The sequence below is a fragment of the Antennarius striatus genome, chromosome 2 (genome assembly GCF_040054535.1).
Source record: "Antennarius striatus isolate MH-2024 chromosome 2, ASM4005453v1, whole genome shotgun sequence".
NCBI lineage: Eukaryota > Metazoa > Chordata > Actinopteri > Lophiiformes > Antennariidae > Antennarius > Antennarius striatus.
This window is the reverse complement of record NC_090777.1, coordinates 23,651,039-23,670,675: the sequence shown is the minus strand read 5'-3', so window position 1 is coordinate 23,670,675 and position 19,637 is coordinate 23,651,039. Positions and strand designations below refer to the sequence as shown.

The window sequence follows — 19,637 nt, the reverse complement described above, 5'->3', positions numbered from 1 at the left end:
AATCTCGTCATTGGAAGAAGCGGGTACAGAAAATGGATGGATGGATGGATGGATGGATGGATGGATGGAAATCTAGTCATGATGTGTGTGTGTATGATGATGTGTGTGTATGATGCTTCCTTTCTACGTAGGAGATTAATCAGAGAATGAGAAACCTCCATTGTCATGGATTTTTTGTTAAAAGATCTCAAGACATAAAATTTTCATTAGTGAAAAATGCAGACGGCAAGATTTAGGATCCACACATTTCCTCTTTTTGCACAGGAAAAACAAATTTTCAATCACTTTAAAAAAAAAATCACATTTCATGCTCAAATACTCAAAGGGGTTAATTCACAGCACAGAGACAACGCCTTGATAATTAAGACCAGCACAACTGCACTGAGAACGGATGTTTTGAATTTTTTTTAGTCGATGCTTGAAGTTGAATCCAATAACAAGGGTTTTGATGGACCCCAAACAAAATCAAGGACTGAAAAGTCCTTGATTTTGTTTGCTTTGGGATTTTAGATTTATTCTGTCTACAACATAACCAAAAAATGGATGATTTTCCGGCATTTTCACCATCACACTATTTGATCTCAGGTCTTGTTTTTGTCAGATTGAAAGCATCAGTCTAAGTTTGTTCTGTTTTTGTTTCTTTGCATTTTTCTTCAAAATTGTTTTGATGACGTGTCTTTGTTTCTCGACAGATTATACAAAACACATGTCTGTGTTGCACCATAAGTTCATTCTTAAATCAAAATACATGTATTTACTATATGATGTGTATGCATCTGATCTGATAAGGTGGTGAATATTAACTTTTAGATGCTGCTGAGCAGACTGAATGTCATCTGATTGTTATACTTGTCTTGCGAATGTTTTGCGGATTAGAGTGTCTGATTGTCTCTCAGTTTACTCCTCTGAAAGGTTCATAAACATGCAGACTCTGACTCACAACTGTAAATCCCACAAACACCACTGATACCAAAATATGATCAGAAAATTTCCAGGCAATGTCAAAACATCATCCCTGTGAAAACTCCCACTGATAAATAAGACTTTATGATCAATTATTGCACAGTTAAAATCAAAATTACTTAACTTTCTTTGTTTTTACAGAGGCTTTGATGATGTCGCCATAGCGATGTTGTGTAACTTGGATCTGCTTTCATGTCAAGTTTGATCACGTGTCCTTCTTCTTTTCTCCTTATTCGTCTTCTTCTTCTAGGAAACAAACTCCTGTCATTGAGAATGAGTTTATTATCAGTAGTTATACTGTATCAACAAATGTCTGACTCTAGATTTATTTTTACTTTAGTTTCTGAATGGAATCTGTCTGAATTATTCTGCCTCTTGATAATCCCAGTTGCCACTCCATGACATCACTGTGACCCAAAGCATATCGACCCCTCCTGAATATGTTTTAACTCACATCCTCATAGTGCTGGAGCCTCATGAGTCATCCATGCCTTGGTATTTCTATTTTCATGGGCCCTTTATTTTCCATGTCCTGTAAACATGCCACAAAAAAGGGGTAATCTTACAATGTTGAAAAGAGATAAGTGATCCACAACCTCCATCTGCTTTTTTATTCTCTCCATTCCACAGCCTCTAAAACATGTGATAAAAACCACTTATAAGACCACAGTTATCACCCGGGGAATCACAGCTGATAACCGTTCCATCCCACTGCTCTTCAGCTGTCACCAGCCGTCACTGCTCCTTCACAGCAGCTGGTACGGACCATGGGATGTATTCGTCACACCTACCAGATGCTTTATGGTCCTGCAATGACGGATCTCCTCCCAACGCTCTTCTGATTCCCCTTAGTTTGTGTACTTAGTTTCAAAGAGCCAGACCACTTTGTTGCTCCAGTTTCCTACAACAGTCTAAAAATAAATTATGGGCCACTTTAAAGTCACCTTACATTTGAATAGTTACCCACCCTGTACAGGAAAAACATTTACAGAATATCGATGGATGACTGGTTTATGATTATTTTCATTCAAACTGCTTTAAATCATAAAAATATATCACAAAGGCATAAACGTTTGTTACCAGTCAGCAAAATTGTTTTAAGTGATTTAGTAAACACTGACATCACCCATCCAACTGGACTGTCAGCATCTTTCCATCACTAAAATCCCTTCTTTCAATAATCTCTCCATTCTAGAGTGAACCCCAAGTTACCCCTAGCAACAAAGACAATTAAGATGCATAGAATAATAAAACACTGAAGTCTCACCGGTTTAGGAGGACATCTAGTGGCTTCTTTGGAGCATGAAAAGACGACACTTCTCCATACAACAAAAGGGCTTTTATTCCACAATATAAACTTGTAACATTTTCAGCTACCCCAAGTCCTTCACACAGCATCCTCTGCCGAGTTCATCCTCACCGCTCCAACAGCTGTAATCCACCCTCCTCTGTAGCTTCCTGTACATCACACACCATCGCTAAAGCACCGACACAACTCAGCGGAGATCAAGCCATTTGAGTAAAATCAGACCAAAAATTATTGCTCAGATAAATAAATCTATTCTACAAAAAAAAAAAGAGAAAAGAAACGGGAATAATTATATTAAGATGCATGTACTAAACACTGGATTTCAAAGAAACAAAATGCAATAATCATTTTTTGGGTGGATAGTGGGTAAAAACCTTGACGTCTGTCCCATAAATCTCTGGTTTAACATGCATGGAGGTTCCAGAGAAGAAATATTAACTCTTAATTAACTCTCTGTACTGAGTGCATCATGTTATAAGACTCCTTTGCATCAATGTAATGGAATCTCATGCAGCACACTTCACATCCTGTTTTTTTTTTCATTTAGACAACCACAAACAATTCAGAGGAAAGAAATTAAACATACATATATATACATATATATATGTATACATATATATACACATATATATGTATACATATATTATATATATAATATATATATGTGTATACATATATTATATATATATAATATATATGTATACATATATTATATATATAATATATATATGTGTATACATATATTATATATATATAATATATATGTATACATATATTATATATATATATATATATATATATATATATATATATATATATACACACGTGTGTGTGTGTGTGTGTATGAAAAAATACAAAAAAGAACCCCTAAACATTATAGTTCTGGACAACAAGTCAAAGAAGAAATAGCACCGTTGTTACAAAAAGGTGGGACAGATGGGATGGGGACTGGGGGGGGGGGGTGCAGGATCAGTGACACATCCAAACTGGTGGCTCCGACAAACGGATCGACGGCTCACTGGCCGTCTTTCAGAAAAATCTCTATTTTCTCTTCATTTCCTCATGTGTCCATCGTTCAGCGTACACCTGACACAAATGTAGTCCTCCTTCTCCGCCATCTCGGCTGTAACGCCGACGCAGACCTGGTGGAACCACTGATTACAGCTGCCGTCACACTGGACCCAGTCCACCTGCAAGAAAACCCAAACGCGCGGTCAGAACACGGCTATTCCTCCTGATGAGCAGTCACTTTTTAGCTTTTAAATGCTCCCCAAATATGTTTCCCAGCACATGTTTTATTTGACTGAAAAAATCCTGCGGCGAGGGTAAGCTAAAGTAGCGCTGCTGCAGAAATGCTACATTGAGGCATCATTGATTTCTTTCTACTTTTTTTTGTAACATTGATAAGATAAGGTGAGTGGTAGGGACGGAAAACTGGATTATTGGAGAAGATCCCGATAAAGGGGCGGATCCTCACTTCGATCTTCCTCCAACCCTGAAGGTTTTTTCTGTGAACTTTTCAATATGAAGAACAAATCTCACAGTCCTACGATCCATCAGATATATGGTTTATATCATTAATATTTGCATTGAGGGATAAAATCCTCATCTGTAATGATCTTGACCTAAATTTTTAAAGATCCCTGCTTCATCCAACTCTCTCTTTTGCTTTTCAGCAGGAGAAATGCTGCTACATTCAGCTTTTACCAATCGCTTGAAATGTGTTTGTGGATGGAAAAACAAGCAAAGATTGACAGAACACAACTCCATACATGCAGGTATGAGTTAAACATGACACACAAGCTCATACAGCATGAACAGTATGTGCACTGAGACAGGTCTGACTCGTCCTGTTCATGTATCTCTCACTATTGTGCTGCCAGAAATAGAGTCGCAGATGGAGTTGCATTAGAAAAATTATATTTAACAATTTATTTGAAGTGAATGTGAGGCGTTAGCAGCCGGTCACATTGCACATGTTAGCATGAGATTCCCTCTTTATTATTCCCTTGAAACACAGAGGGATGTTTGAAGACACACATGTATTTTGTTGGAGAATACCTCGACACGTTTTCCCCACCTCATCTCCTTCTGGCAGTTGACACCTGTCCGCCGGACAAACGGCCATTTCCTCATCGGAGTCGTCAGACTGAGAGAAATCGGATCGGGGGGAGGACGAGGTGGAGGCCGCCCTGCGCTGCAGGTTTTTCTTATTCATCTTCTGTCTTTTGTGAGAATGCTTTTTGTCCTTGGCCGTATACTCTGTGTCTAAAACCTCCCTCTCCAGATGCCGCTTTGTTTTCTTTTCTGAGCCAATCAGAGCGTCTCTCGTGTCATCGACACCATCCTGGAGAACAGAAAACACAAACAAACACATTCAAATCTGACACAGGCAGTTTTGAGGAGTGTTTCTTATTAACTAATTAATTTCATACAAAACTTTCAGACCTGATCGACATCCAGATTGTTTCCCTGAGAATTAAACTGTATGTGTTCGTCGTAATCTGTGGGCTGGTCCTGTGGCGGCGACGAGCATCCATTTGTGTGTTCGCTGCTGGATCTGTCCAGTAAAATGTGGTGGAGGCTCTGGACCTCCGGTAGAGACACCTGCAGCAGGAGGCCCTCCACCATCAGCTCCTCCAGGTCCTGACTCAGGCCTGTCACAAACAAACACGCCCAGAAGGTAAATATCAAATATCTTCTTTCAAATAATGTCACAGGTGCGGTTCAGAATGAAACACCGACCTTGCAGCGGGACGCATCGCCGCTCTGTGTAGAAAACCGTCTGTGATTGGCCCGTTCTGTTCCAATCTGGGGTCAAATAAGGAGCCTGTGTCCAAAACATCATAATTACTAACATAATCCAGCATTTCAACAGCTACAGACGGCGGCACAAAAAAGGAGGAGGAGTAACCTGAGAGTTGCTGAGATTGTTGTGGGTTTCTGAAGCCCAGGGAGTCAGACTGGGAGGGGTTCCGGGCCTCTCCTCCAGATCTGGTAGCTTATAATCCTGTACGATTTCCTGCGCTCGCTGCTGCCAGTTAATCGTCCTCTCCGCCAGGTAGTGCAGCGCGTTGCCCTCCGGCAGGCGTACCCCTATGTCCTCCAGGGATGCTAGCAGAGCCAGGACTTTGTTCAAGGGGGGCTTTTCTGATCGCTGGCAGTGCGGACAGAGCCACGGCTGTGTTTCGCAGACATCCGACGCGCCTCCGACACACACGCTGTGGAAGGCGTCCCTGCAGAGTTCGCACTGTAGCATTGCACCCATGGGCGCCTTCTGACACACGCACACCCTCAGGTCCGTGCAGTCTGCCGTGGGAAGGAGCTTCGACTCATTTGCTCCTCTGAGATGAGAGAAAGCCTCCATCTCTCTCGTCCACAGCTCCTCCAGAGTGGCCATCTGTCGAACGAATCAGAAATAGAGTCATAACACCACCTGACACCCAGAGTTTATTAATTCCACCTAATAAAGCCTCCGACTGATTAATCTTTGTAGGAAAATGTTGGAGAAACTTGCTCACAATAGAAGGAGAATCCTTGGATTCTGAAAGCGCCTTTTCCACGTCGCTGAGAGTGTTGAGCCGGGGTGTTTTCTTTTTGGTACTTTTCGGTGATTCTTTCCCTTTCTTGGTCTTTCTCTTCGGAGAACACTCATTTCCAACTTCACAACTTGGACACAGGACCTATGACGGAATGTCGGTTATGCATTTGTGTATCATAAATTAGAGACAATGACAAAATCCAGCGGATATGATTATTATTCCTTTCACATGATGTGGGATTTTTACCTCCAGCAAGGTAATTGTCGAGTCCTTCTGAAGGAAAGCTGTTGTTGCTTCTTGCTTCCATTCTTGCACTTCTACCATCAAAGACTCCAGTCTGTCTAGAGGCTCCAGGTGGACTTGGATGGCTTGTCCTCGCAGCACCATGTCAGACAAGCTGTCCACGATCAGTTTGTTGCCGGCAGCCTGTAAAATTCAGGTTAAGCCGATTTTAAAATCCGACTCTAATCAACCCAAAAAGAAGAAAAAGTCATGAGAGTTGTTGTAACCTGAAGCTCCTCGGCTTCTTGGAGCCACTCCTGGGCCTTCCTGATGGTGTCTTTTAGGAGGAGACAGTTTGGGAGGTAAGCGGGGATGCCGGACGCCTTCTCAGCAGCAGCAGCGAGGGTCTCTATGGAGTGTGGCGGTCTGCAGTGGGCAGTAAAACACACATAATGTACTGTAGATCATATACTCTAGTGTATCTGGTTAACAGCTCGCTATAGCAAGAACTGTCATGGCATTTTCTTCCGATGTCATCGCAGGAAGGATGGAATTATTTTTACAACCAGCACATGTTCTAAATATCCTGTTGTCAAGTTTTTCATGGCATAATTTAAAGGCTAGACTTTGAACCACCTTGGGCAAAATAGAAATTTACCATGTTTAGTACTGTGAATCCCCAAAGTTTAAAGCTGCAGTAAACCAGACATGGAGAATAAATATTTTTTTAAAAATGTAGAATTTTAAGCCCTGACTTGAAATTAGTTTAGACAATGGAGATGCAGCCATGCCATTAAAGCATTTTTAAAGCATTTGTGACAGTTAATACTGAACAGTACTAAGAGTAAATGGAATGAGGGCGTAACTAAACTTGATGCTCACTTTTTGTTGGTCTTGTTGAATAGTCTAGCAGCAGCATTTTGCACTAGCTGTAATTAAAATGAAGCAAAATCAAGAGCACTGATGCAATATTACATTATCCACTGACATCAGTGCAAATGTCTTGATAGAGGAACGTTATGGTACATTTAAAAAAATGTTTTTACGACTGAATTAAAGCCACTGTTTAGTACAGAATGAAAACTCTGCGGTTTGGATGCTAACAACATCATCGATCATTCGGCGCTGCCCTCACCTGGCCTTCAGGAGGCTGCTAGCTTTGTCCTCCCAGTGTTCGGACACGGTGAGCAGCTCCTGCAGACGGGCCATGGCTTTCTCCACCGACGGATGAGGTGCCAGACCGACCCCCTGGTCGATGAGCCTCCTCATGATCTCCAGGGTCAGGGAGGCCGGCTGCGTGCTGGCCTGCTGGACCCCTTCAAGCCAGCGCGCCTGCTCCAGGCCCACCCTGAGGCGGGGCAGCTCGGGCAGCTCCACGTCAAAGTCAAAGCTGACGTCCAACAGGCTCTGGATCTCTGCCACGCTGGGAACTTCATCGGCCAGGACCTTCTCGCTGTGCTGCTGGAAGTCTTCAATGCGATTCAGAAGCTCCTAGAGAAAAATGTCAATTCAAACAGGCCGAGAGTCAAAATAAAGGCGTCATTATTTTTGTGTTAATCAGACTGAGGGAACTATACAGTTATTTCAAGTGGAGCTGAAGTTGCTCAGACATCGATATGCTCACAGTCTACCTGCACATACACCGAGAATCCGTAGTAGTACAAGCAACAGTATTATCATACACGTGGAAGTCCTAAATGAGTCACAGCTGAAGTTTGCAGCAGAGCTTCCAGTCATCAATTGATCCATGATTTCTTTACGATAATGAATGAATCAATGAATGAATTTTTCAAGGAACTTGTCTTGTTTGAATACAATTCATAGGAATCACCTGTGGACAAATAGTAGCAGTTTCTGCCTGAACTGACAGGCCAATCAAATTGTGTGTTGTGAGTTAACGATATAAAGCATTGAGTAATATTTCTGTCCACCTTGTTTTTTCACATTTATATATGTATTTTTTTGTGTTAAAGCCACAGGATGTATTTGATCTCCACATCCTACCTTCAACAAGGGGGCCTGAGGGAGGCTACAGGGGAGGTTATACAGCTGCCTCACAAACGAACTCAACTCCTCCACTGTCAGCTGGCTGCACGATTTCCCATTACCACACCGATACCTGGGAGACAAGCCCATAGATTAGGGAAGTGAACCCTGTTAGCGATCTCCTACTAAATTCTGAGGAAAGCCAATCTATAAACCTGATGGAGCGATGTACGTTAACCTCACCTGGTCTGCCTCTTGCCGTTTAGCAGCTGCTGCGCTACGGATGAGCACTTCTCTCCATCTTGTGTGACCAGACGTAGCCGGCGCAGCAGGTCGTTCTCGGGGAACAGCCTGGACTCGGATTCAGCAAGAAGAGTACGAAACACCGGAAGGCCTGAGAAGAGAACATAAAAACACATGAAGAGGTTGTATAACACACAAACTTTCATTTGTCCTGGCTTATTCGTCTAAAATATTATCAACCAGAAAAGTGAGTACCTTTCTTCTTCTCCAGTTTAGCCTCCAGAGTCTCCGTCACGAGGGCGGCCCAGTCGTCATACAGCACAGCTCGCCTCTTCACAGCGAACATCATGGGGAGCAGGTCTTCCAGTGTGTATCTGTAGCTGCAGCAGCAAACACAATACTGAATTTATGGGAATAACAAGGACCACAAATGTGCTTCAAAAGGTAGGTGTGTGTGTGTTTGTGAGTATGTGTGTGTGTGTGTATAAAATAATCACTAATTACACGCACTTTTCTCTTTTTAAATCTCTGAACAAAATCCGTTTGCTGTTCCTGAATGGGGATCTTACTTCAGTGTGTAGTTTGCGACGGGGCAGGAGCAGAGGTCGCCGGCGTGGTGCAGGCACACCAGCACTCGTGGGTCACATGGACAGGTGATGGCGGACAGGTAGCAGGTGGTTCTGCACTTTGCACACTGCCGCTCGTCGTCCTGGAGGTGATCGTATTTTGCCTCCTTCCAATGCAAAACTCCCTGAAGGTGTGAGGTAGCACATTAACATTAATAACATGCAAAAAAAGTAAATGTATGCATGACTTGCTTGTGTCATGATAACCGTATTCACACATGAAGACGCTCAATCAATAATTAATCATGTATATATGTGATAATGCTGGCTCTCCTACCATTTTCTTCACTTTCTCCCTCAGTTCCTCCTCTTCTTTGATCATGGCGACCATGTCCTTGTGGATGGCCGATGCCAGGACCACGTCGAGCGTGTCCGCTTTGGAGGCCATGTTGCACACCATCTCATCGTGGGAGAACACATTGTACCGGTGCAACATACGATAGTGGTCCACGCACTGCCTGCCAAGAGGTATCTGGAGTCACAGAAAGGAAAGAAATGGATTTTAAGGACGTTCCCATTGTCGAGAAATTCACAAAATACAAGGAGTGACTATCGTAAGAAACTCAACCTCGGGTAATCTGCGTGAATTCAGATGATTTATGAAGTTAAAATATGGGATCCAGATATTAAAACTTTAATGACTTTCAAATAAAGGAATAGTTTGAAAATCATATCTTACATGAGCTGCCTTAAAACTAACATTTGCAAAAAACAAAATGATTGTAAATAAAAAACATTCCTACCCAATCCACGGTGCAAAAGTTGACCGCCTCAGCGAAGTTGAATCCCTGATTGAAGCCACTGTGGTAGGCTCTGGGAAACGTGATGACAAACTCACCAGCACATTGGTTTGTTCTATAAATCTATAGGAGAGCAGATATAAAAGAACATTATTAACATTCTTACTAGGAAGCCCAGCTGTTTGCTCAGGAGGAGAAAAAGTCAGCTGTTTATTCATATGGATTTTAGCTGGCAAGCATCAGCGCATGTGAAAAATGCTCCGTGGATACATACTGGGACGCCGTAGGCCATCAGGGTGTTGGGGTTCATGATGGTGACCAGCTGGTGCAGCAGGTCGGGCTGAGACTCAAATAGCTCCGGGGCCAGTTTCCTCATCACCTCCTCCAGCTGTTCTGCAGCAAAACCGGGAGCTCCATACCAGGTTTTGGGTTCCCCCCTTAGAATGAATGAGAATAAAAAGAAAAAAAGGTTTGGGTTCAGCAGCTGTGCTTCCATAAATATCAGCTGAGTTTCAGTAACGTGATGTGATTTCAGTACCAGTGCAGGTAGTTGATGGAGTAGCTCCAGTGGTCTTCAATGTGCCAGCAGAAGGAGGAGAAGCACATGCCGACGTAAAGCCATGGCAACGTCATCCCACAGATGTCGGCTGTGACGTGAGTCAGAACAGACGGGTTCATCATCGCCAGATTGTTCAGGTTCCAGCCACACTGGAGGTATTTCTGCAAGACAGGAAGAAGAATTTATTGCCAAAGGCGTTTCTACAAAATACTCAGTTGTACATTAAGAAGGATGAACTGAATCAGTCAAAGAATACATTTTAATATCTGTTGATGAAACATCAAAAATTTATTAATCATACGTAAAAGTAGATTTTTTTTTAAATATCTCAAATAACAAGAATGTTAAAGATATAATTAACTAACTGAATACAGCCTTTGTCCTCGCTGGATGACGAGCCAGTTATAAAGTTCAAAGCTTTTTCTGTCAATCGCTCCTTTCCCACAACACTTCCTCATTTATTTACCTGGGTGAAATAATTCCTGCAAATCTTTGTGTGTAATCTGTATAAATTTATTCAAATCAGGCTGATGACACATGTTGTTCCTTGTGTTCTACTAATTTGCAAATAAAACTGTGCGATCTACATGGAAGATAAATTAGTAGTAGAAAATACAATCATAAATGCCTGATAAGAAAGAAGATAATTACAACTAAATATACAAAGGAATCTGTGTCTGTGGTGCAGATACAGTGTGTGAGTACAACCAATTACAGTATTTTCCGCACTATTAGACGCACTGGATTATAAGGCGCACCTTCAACGAATGGCCTATTCAAAAAAAAATTCATACACAGGGCTCACTGGATTATAAAGCACACTGGATTATAGAACGCATCTGAGAACTCATCTTTAATGAATGGTCTATTTTAAAACTTTTTTTCATATACAAGGCACATTGGATTATAAGAAATTCAGAAAATTGAGGGCTTTTAGGTACGCCTCATAGTGCGGAAAATACTGTACATCATGTCTCCCCAGGCATCTGGAAGCACAATAGAGCAAAAGACTGATGGAAAACCGTAAACTCCCAAAGTGTGGAACGCCACAAGTGCGTTCAACCAATCAGCAAAATACAAATACAAAAATTCTGGGGAATCTAAAAAGTCCTGCTCCCCTACGAGATGCATTTTCTAGAGAACGTTTGGGGTTGAGCAAAAGTTTTTTGCTTTGTAAAGTTTGTAGAAATGTGCCAAATGTATTCAAAATCCCATGTGAACGATTTAAGTTCCTGGGGTGGAAGAGGGCCTACAGTGACATCAGCTTCCTTCCTACTGCAGGTAGCAGCCCTGCTAGTGTGGACTGGAATGAACCGCTTCTGTCACAATAAAACCAACGATTCTTGTTGGTGTGTTAACAAACAAGCACTGGGGTTTCCCTGGCTGTATTTCATGATGCCGACGTACCTCATCAGCAGGGGAAACCTTAAACTTCCCATTTGGAATGGGGAATCCACTCCCAAACTCCTTGGAGGCGATATCCGCCCCGTATTCAACGGTAACATCCTCCTCGATGGCTCCCACCAAACGCCAGAACTCCTTCTCCACCAGCTCAGTGGGGACCATCTGGAAAGCACAGATAACACTTAGAATCAAACTGTTTGCTACAAGAGCGACTGGCAGAGTTACTTTGTGACCTACTTACATGGACTGGCATGTTGAAGTAATCAGATTTGAATGCATCAGCCATTTGCCCAAATGCCCGCAATGAGTAATCTCTGTACGCTTGTTCAAAGCCAAATGCTTCATGAGGTTTGTTGCATTCCTGAGGATGAGATAAAAAAAAAAAGAATAATTGGAAAGTGGACAGACTTGTTTCAGTAGTTTAAATAGCTTTGTGCTCAGGAGATTATTTACAGGTCATTGACCAGCGTTTGCAGTCTGTCCTCACCTGTGCCAGACACTTGGGGCACCTCCAGTCTCCTTTGGGAACATCCTGCAGAGGTGGGATCAGGCAGAAGGTGTGGTAACTATCATCGCAGCCGTCGCACAGCAACAGACGGTCCTCTTCTCCGCCGCTTCCACACACCAGACACACAACCAGATCCACCTGGAGAACAAAAAGAGGCCATCCTAATGAGCCGGAGCCGCTGCAGCGTCAAGAAAAGATCCAAAAAGAGATCCTTTCTACGCTTAGCTGTTTCTTTCCAGGGCCAATTATCGAATCTCAGTGAACTTATAACATTTAGAGTTTCAAAATTCAATCACAATATTCTAAGATGCTGTCAGCATCATGAGGACATAGGAGACAGAACATTGATGAATTACAAAGACAACTGATTTAAAAAAAACCAGAGATTAGATTCTGATGAAGACTTTGAAATAAAAAAATCTGACCTCGAGTCTCCACTTACTGGACTTGGAGGAACAGGAGGGATGAATTTCTTGTACCGTGACTTGGATTTGTCTGCTTCGACTATTGGTTCCTTAATTTCGACTGGTTCCTGCTTCACTGGAATGGGAATTTCTTTTTCTGCAGAATAAAAGGAAACATTAAAAACTCAAAAAAAAAAGGGCACAAAGAACAATAAAGTATATTCTAACTTCTACTTTAAATACAATCCGTGCTGGGGCTTTCCTTCTTAGGATTTATGATGTAAAAAACATGTAATAAATGGTTTGTTAACACACTATTACAGTATATTGTTACATGCATATAAATACATTTTAATAATATACTTGTGTACTTTAACTTTCCCATAAAACATTTTCGCACATATGTTTTTATAATAATATCATTAACTGTTCTTTTCAGACTATCAAACAAGAGTTACACTCGTGGAATTTTGCTTATAAATTATAAAACCAGTGAAACGTTTTCCCAATGCTTTTCGTGCTAAACAGATGAGCCTTACCTGGTTCTTGCTTGGCGACAAAAGAGCCCATCCTCCGCCTCAGGTTCGGTTTGCTCTCGCCAGGCTCACCTGGTTCAGTCTTCACACACACCGCCTGCAGGAAAAACATGAGATGTGAAACTGCCGGCATCTTCAAATCTCATCATTAGGCCTCGTCTGCACACAGATGCGTAGCTGCGTCACATCGTCACTAATCTTGTCTTCCACCTCTGCATTAAGATCGTACTGATATCCAGACCAACAGTGAATCTGAAAATTTCTCAATGTATCTTTCTTCATTATTGTTGTACCATTCTTGTCATTTGAGTCTAATCACTGATATTGCAAGGAAGTGCACTGTGTGACAAATCTGTGTTTCTGTTCACCGCTTTTTATTTGGTTCATCTAATTAAAGCGACTACAGATACTCACAATGTCCTCTCTGATGGTCGACTCTGACATAACATTTTTTTCTATCTCCAGGCACGACTAGCTTGTCTCCCTTTGTGTGTAGAGACATTTTATAAAATTAAAAATTTGAGGAGAGAAATGTTTTTTTGAGAAAATCAAGCAAGGTGAAATATAAGTTGAGAATCTGTATAAACATGGGCAGGACTTGAGTCGGGCGTGTGCCTGGCGCTCTTTAAACGCACCCACCTCACACTTCATTCTCTTGGCTCTGCGAGCGCTGGGGCTCATATCCAGAGTCTGGGCGGGCTGCCTCTGAGCCGGGTCCTGCGGCACCACTTCCTTGTTCTCCGTGCTCTCCATAGGGCCCGGAGTCTCCAACGGCTGCACCGGCTTCTGAACACACTGAAAGAAAATGGAGTCAGAGTTACAACCACAGATAATTAGCTTCATAAACACGTGTGTGTGTGCCTAACTGGAAATACCTGAAAGCTCAAACATGGCAATCAGTAAGATACAAACAGAGGCTATAAACATGGTTGGAAAATGGCAGCAGGTGCGTTTTTGATATAACACACATTCTAATTCAACAGCTAGATGACAAAAGAGGCCACGAGAAGGATGTGGTTAACTTTTAAATTTTTCACTTCAAACAAGGAGCAGAGGAAAGAACATGCTAGACCAGATGAAGCAGCCGCAATAATAAATGTCAGACTTAAAAAGGTTTGTATTTGAATTAATTACAGCAGCCCTGAAAGGGAAAGGAAGAGAAAAGCAACTAAAAAATTAAAATGAAGATATAATTAGTATTTAAGTGTTCACTGCCGCTTTCCACAAAGAATTGTAATGAAGATCGATCCTATCATATGCATTTTGCTTGGCATTTCACTGCAGAGGCAATGATCACTTCTTTTTAGTGATCCTCCTGATGCAAAAAGCAGATAATGACTGTTATAAGAATGGTTATAGTCCAAATATAGAGTCTGCAAAAATTATAGCAACAAGCTGAAAATGCAATGCACTTTCCAGCTATGGAGAAACATGCATTTTGTTATAATGGGATGCCGAACGGTTTCCAGCTGTGACACAAACATACCTTTTCAAGCTCAGGATCAGCCTCCAAACGCATCAGTTTGGAAGCTGGCTCCGGCGCCTGAGGCAGGAGAGAGTTTGGGTGATTAAACAATTTAAAGTGACCCGTCAAAACAGGTCACACATCACCCACCTATCGACCTCGGATAGAAGCTTGTACAACATGTTGTCACTGTTAACGTGCAGCAGCTACTCGATTACTTCACACCAGATAGTAAACTCACTCTCACAGAAAACGTCACCACAGGCAGAGAAGTAAACCGTGGGAAAGCAACTTTCATTTGTGACAAAAGTAGAGTGTATAACATAGATATGACATGCACATCCTATAATAATGCATCTATTCTTAACTTTCTTTCTTGATGTATTCCATATTCTCTTCAGAACTTGTTTGCTCTCATTCAGATTGAACAACTGATGTTTAGCAAAATATTAGTGTTTTTTCTCTTTGACAGTCACATTTCAGTATTTTCCACACTATAAGGTGCACCTAAAGCCATTAATTTTCTCAAAAACCAGCCTTATATATAAAAAGAGTTTTTAGACTTGGCCATTCATTGAAGGTGCGCCTTATAATCAGATGCATTTTATAATCCAGTGCGCCTTATAGTGCGGAAAAATAAATAAATAATAAATAACTGTAAATAATTGCTGGTAATAAGCTGTAGGACAAATCTGATTGTGCAGTTTTTTAGACGAGCCACACACTGTCGTGTCTATGACAAGCTGCTGTTTGCATGCATCATCCAGAACGTGATATGCTGTCATGACAATGGATGCATGTGCTCACCAGCAGGTTGGCTCCACTCTGAAACAGATTGTAGGGATAGAGAATCTTCTCATAATGGCCTCGCAAGTGGGAGCCGACAGCTTTGCCCGGGGCGAAGCCCATTTGTAGTGCAATCTTGGTCCATCTTCTGTCCTGACAGACAATGTCAAAGCCACCCTCATCTGCTACCAGCTGAAACGATAGGAGTGGCATTAATAGTCCGAACCGTTTGATAGCGTAAAATAACGAGCATGAATGTCAATCTTCAAACCTTATTGAGCTTGTACAAATCCAAAATCTTCCGTTCCACGTGAGGAATCTTCAGGGCACATCCCTGCAAATCCCAAAATTTGGCAATCTGGTCCAAAAAGTTGAGTTTGACTCTGGTCTGCGCCTGGAATAACATGTAAAACGCAAAAATGATGAGCTTCAGAGAAATTTAATGCAAGAAAATCAACCGAAACACGGAATCCAAAGCATTCCAATAAAACTGTAAAACCTGCTGGTGAAAATGATTTAATCCAAAACCATCTTAACTGTTTTATATCCAAGAATACAGTGTAGTGTGTTAAACTGTCTAAACCATGTAAATAACTACACAGTTAAGTCTTACATCTGATAATAATAACATTAGAAATAAGTAACGATTATGAGTGGTAATTTGTTGCTTTAATAAGTAGTTTATGCTCTGTTATGTAACACCACCAACAAGGCATTAATAGCAATGTTGTCCCTTGATATTACCCTCTGATAATAAAAAGGGACAACATTGCTATTAATGCATTGTTTTCCTACGTGAACCAATCATTACACAAACAAGGTAAAATGATGACAATGAATGTAAAATTTCAGATTTAATATGGTGATACAATCACTGGTACACTTTGATGAACAAGACTCACCTCCAACTCATTGAGCCTCTGAATCCGAGGAACAAAGTGAAGTTTGTCAATGTCACAAGCAAACGGAGGATGCCAACCCTGAAACACGACAAAAACACAGACATTAGCAGTTGAATGTTAACTTAACAATCTGCTTGTATTTAAAAAAAAAAAAAAAAGATTCAGAACTGTTTAAATTTCATAACATTGAGGCCATCTGGTGTTTTTTTTCTTTCTTTCAATGTGCCCTCTTGTGACAACTGTTTTTGAAAGCATGGACCCACATTTGACAACTAATCATATTTTTAATGGAAAATCTACTTAACTGAAAACAAACATACAAAAAAAAAATCATAGAACTTTACGCTTGCAGCGTTAAACCGATGTGTATGTAAATTATAAACAGGGAAAAAAAACAAGGCCTACTCTTGCTGCAAGAACACAGTGATCCTTTTCAGTTTTTACCTCAAAACACCAATGAATATTTAAGTCAATAGTAGTACACATTGCCTAGCAAACACCATTACAATAACCTTTCACACAAACAAGGACCAAGTTCTTCTTATAAGTCAGTAGCCATCATCCCCCCACTGAAACACAAAATGGCCAGATGGAAGACTCAGTCACTAGCCCAGCTTACCACAAAGCCAACATGGAGGACAACACCCTACAAAGCAGGCTCATCCAAGAATAGTGGCTCATCATCAAAACACTTAGAGAGTACAATACAACTATAATACTGAATAATAAGTCGGGTTAAGGTACAATGCAAAAGTTGCAACATGTTAGTTGTGGAAAAAATAGAATTAAATTGTCCTTTGTACCCCTTGATCCAATCATGAGGCAAATTCTGTGTCACTCCATTAAAAAGGGAACAATCACTTAACCTGACCGGACACACACAATCGTGGAATTTACAAACTGACCATGAAGGGATCACACACACACACACACACACACACACACACACACACACACACACACACACACACACACACACACACACACACACACACACACACACACACACACACACACACACACACACTCAAAGTGACCCAACTGCATAGTGATGCTCGTTTCCAAATAAGCCACAATTAACGTGGAATGTAAGACTTTTTGGAGCATTTAAGGATAATAATTAGGTACTGTCTGTGTTATTACACTTAATAGATCCAATCATCTTCTTCGCAGTGGCTTCATTCCGCATTAGCACCAATGGCAAGGCTGAATTATGACAGGTTGGTTGGAGAGGTAGCTTTAGCGTTAGCACGCTAGCTAAGAGGCTCAACCACCGGACCGATGAGGCTTTGTTGACACACGGTCAACCACGACACACAGCCCACTTTTGTTTTGATGGCACTAAACCACTAAAAATTTCGCAGGAATACCTCAAAAGCGTCACAAACTTGGCGAGATTTAAAACCCCGCAAATGAGAGCTAGCTAGCTGTGGCAGCACAAAGAATGAACATAACCGTCAATCCGCCATGTTGAACAGTCCCTTTAAATCCCCAGCGCTCGGTCCATCCGAGCCGACTAATTCAGCATCCGTGACGGCGTAACGTTTATCGGCGTTAACTCCACTCACCTGAGGCGGGCGGACTTTGCAAATGCCAGTTTTTTCAGCTATAGGACGGATCTTGTTGATGAAAGCGTACGGATCACCAAATTCTTCCCAGCTGGGCTCGAAGACCGGGCACTCCGGAGGAGGCTTGAACTCGTCCGGCCGAGGCTGGTTCATCATTTCGGAGCGACCTAGCTCGGACAGGATAGGTCACCGGGTTTTAAAAAGAAAAAGTATGACCGCGTTTCCCGTGGTGGTTTTTTTTGTTTTTTTGGACTCGATCCCCTTTGATCACCGTCAGACTCGGTGGCAGTCAGTCGTCATCAACACGAGAGGAGGCTGCTTACACATACAAACACTCACACATCCATGCACAGTGAGGAGAATGTTCCAAGGCAGTGAGCACGTCCGCTCAAAAAACTAGACACCAAACATTTCTTATTAGTGCGTTTGTTATTTGCGAGTTTCTGCAATGTTTGGCGTTACATCGACTTCTTTAGGAGTAGCCAGAGCTATAATACCAAATTTTGTCTGTATTATGGCCCAATAAATTAGTTGACAATAGTTTTATTTTATTGCATCCAGTTTTTATAAAAAGACATCACGTCTTTGCAACTCGGTCTCGACCTTCTCAGCCCGTCATTCTTAGTAAATGCTAAATGTAGTTGTGGATTTAGTCTCATGTTATGTTGAGCTGTTCTGAAATTGGGCCTCCAGGTGTGTCTAAATGTGCAACAGTTGTGGCACAACCGAAATCTAGAAGTGAAACTAATAAAATAAATAACCAAACCTGATGTGGATCATGAGGCTCCTAAAGCTGCAATACGTCTCAGATTTACTCACTGTCGATTGATTAAAATCGGGTATTTGAACATATATGTATGTAGATATATATATACATATATATTTAGTTTGCGTTTATATTTTACATGTTTTTAGAGATGTATCTCAATTTGATCTACGTTTATTTACTTGTCATTTGGGTTCTTTTAATGACCCTATGCTTCTGTAAAACAATTGATATGCTGTCTGAATAATGCTGTAAATAAACTTTTTGTTTTGCCCACATCAGATGGTCTTTTATCGATCTTCGGTATATCGGTGATGGATGATTTGACCTTAAACCACAATGTCCTAATGCTAAATAATACAAATGTGATTTTAGTAGTGTGGCTTCTAAAGTAGGATCGATGATGTGGCTGAACGATCAGCGTTCTCGCCTTTGCAGACCACAATCTTAGTAGTAATCACATCAGATCAAATGATTGCTTATATTTTCCACTCAGATCGATGACCAACCATTAATTGTGTCATAGCGGGGGAAAAAAGTCAAGCCCCTCAGTCTTATGCATTATTTAACTCGTATTTATAATCCACACACACAAAAAATTCAGCTCTATAGACTGTTTTATGTTTACACTTGAGCGCGGATGGATACATTCAGGTGACACCTTCACGACTACCGGGACTCATTGTTTAAACAGCGAGTCCGTGAAGTTTGATTGGTCGGTCATTCGCGGACGTTTTACGTCTGATGCTCCACGACCAGAAGGAACCTTCAGCTGCTCCAGAGGCTCAAAGTCATATGAGTCAGTCCAGGGAACCACAATAATCTGAGAAAGAAAATAAACGGGCTTCACAAAGTGAACATATATCAAAGGATTTCTCTTTTTTTTTTTGGTTTCTAATGGTGAGGTTTTATGATGATTCTCTACATTTTTTAAAAAACATTTTGTGCCACACCCCAGTCAACCACACATAACAGCTCGGGAATAGGTATCAACAGATCTGCCTGCTGCGCCTCAGAAACAGGTTCCTGTTGGAGACCTCTGGCATCCATAACAGGCCCCCACATGCCAAAACAATAGGAAATTGTCTCCAACATGAGGTTCTTTGAG

The 19,637-nt window shown here is 41.4% G+C and overlaps 1 protein-coding gene across 3 annotated transcripts; it reads right to left on the bottom strand.

Annotated features, from left to right (window-relative positions):
- Positions 1–3,105: 3,105 nt before the first annotated feature.
- kdm5bb (lysine demethylase 5Bb) lies at positions 3,106–18,078 on the bottom strand. Of its 3 annotated transcripts, none has more exons than XM_068343526.1 (28): positions 17,764–18,078; positions 16,196–16,273; positions 15,565–15,687; positions 15,315–15,485; positions 14,529–14,585; positions 13,682–13,837; positions 13,046–13,139; positions 12,545–12,663; positions 12,082–12,240; positions 11,836–11,955; positions 11,598–11,756; positions 10,170–10,351; positions 9,906–10,068; positions 9,635–9,754; positions 9,169–9,363; positions 8,835–9,016; positions 8,521–8,645; positions 8,266–8,416; positions 8,041–8,155; positions 7,172–7,527; positions 6,324–6,462; positions 6,061–6,240; positions 5,794–5,955; positions 5,187–5,672; positions 5,018–5,102; positions 4,721–4,929; positions 4,334–4,619; positions 3,106–3,462 (listed from the first exon to the last, which is right to left on the bottom strand). In XM_068343526.1, exons 1-28 carry the CDS (start codon positions 17,917–17,919, stop codon positions 3,443–3,445), a joined length of 4,548 nt encoding a protein of 1,515 aa, XP_068199627.1. In that variant the 5' UTR covers positions 17,920–18,078; the 3' UTR covers positions 3,106–3,442. The 3 variants fall into 3 exon arrangements, with proteins under 3 accessions (XP_068199627.1, XP_068199608.1, XP_068199618.1); XM_068343507.1 differs by having other exon boundaries at positions 4,353–4,619; positions 17,764–18,077; XM_068343517.1 differs by lacking the exon at positions 14,529–14,585 and having other exon boundaries at positions 4,353–4,619; positions 17,764–18,077.
- Between the last annotated feature and the right edge of the window lie 1,559 nt (positions 18,079–19,637).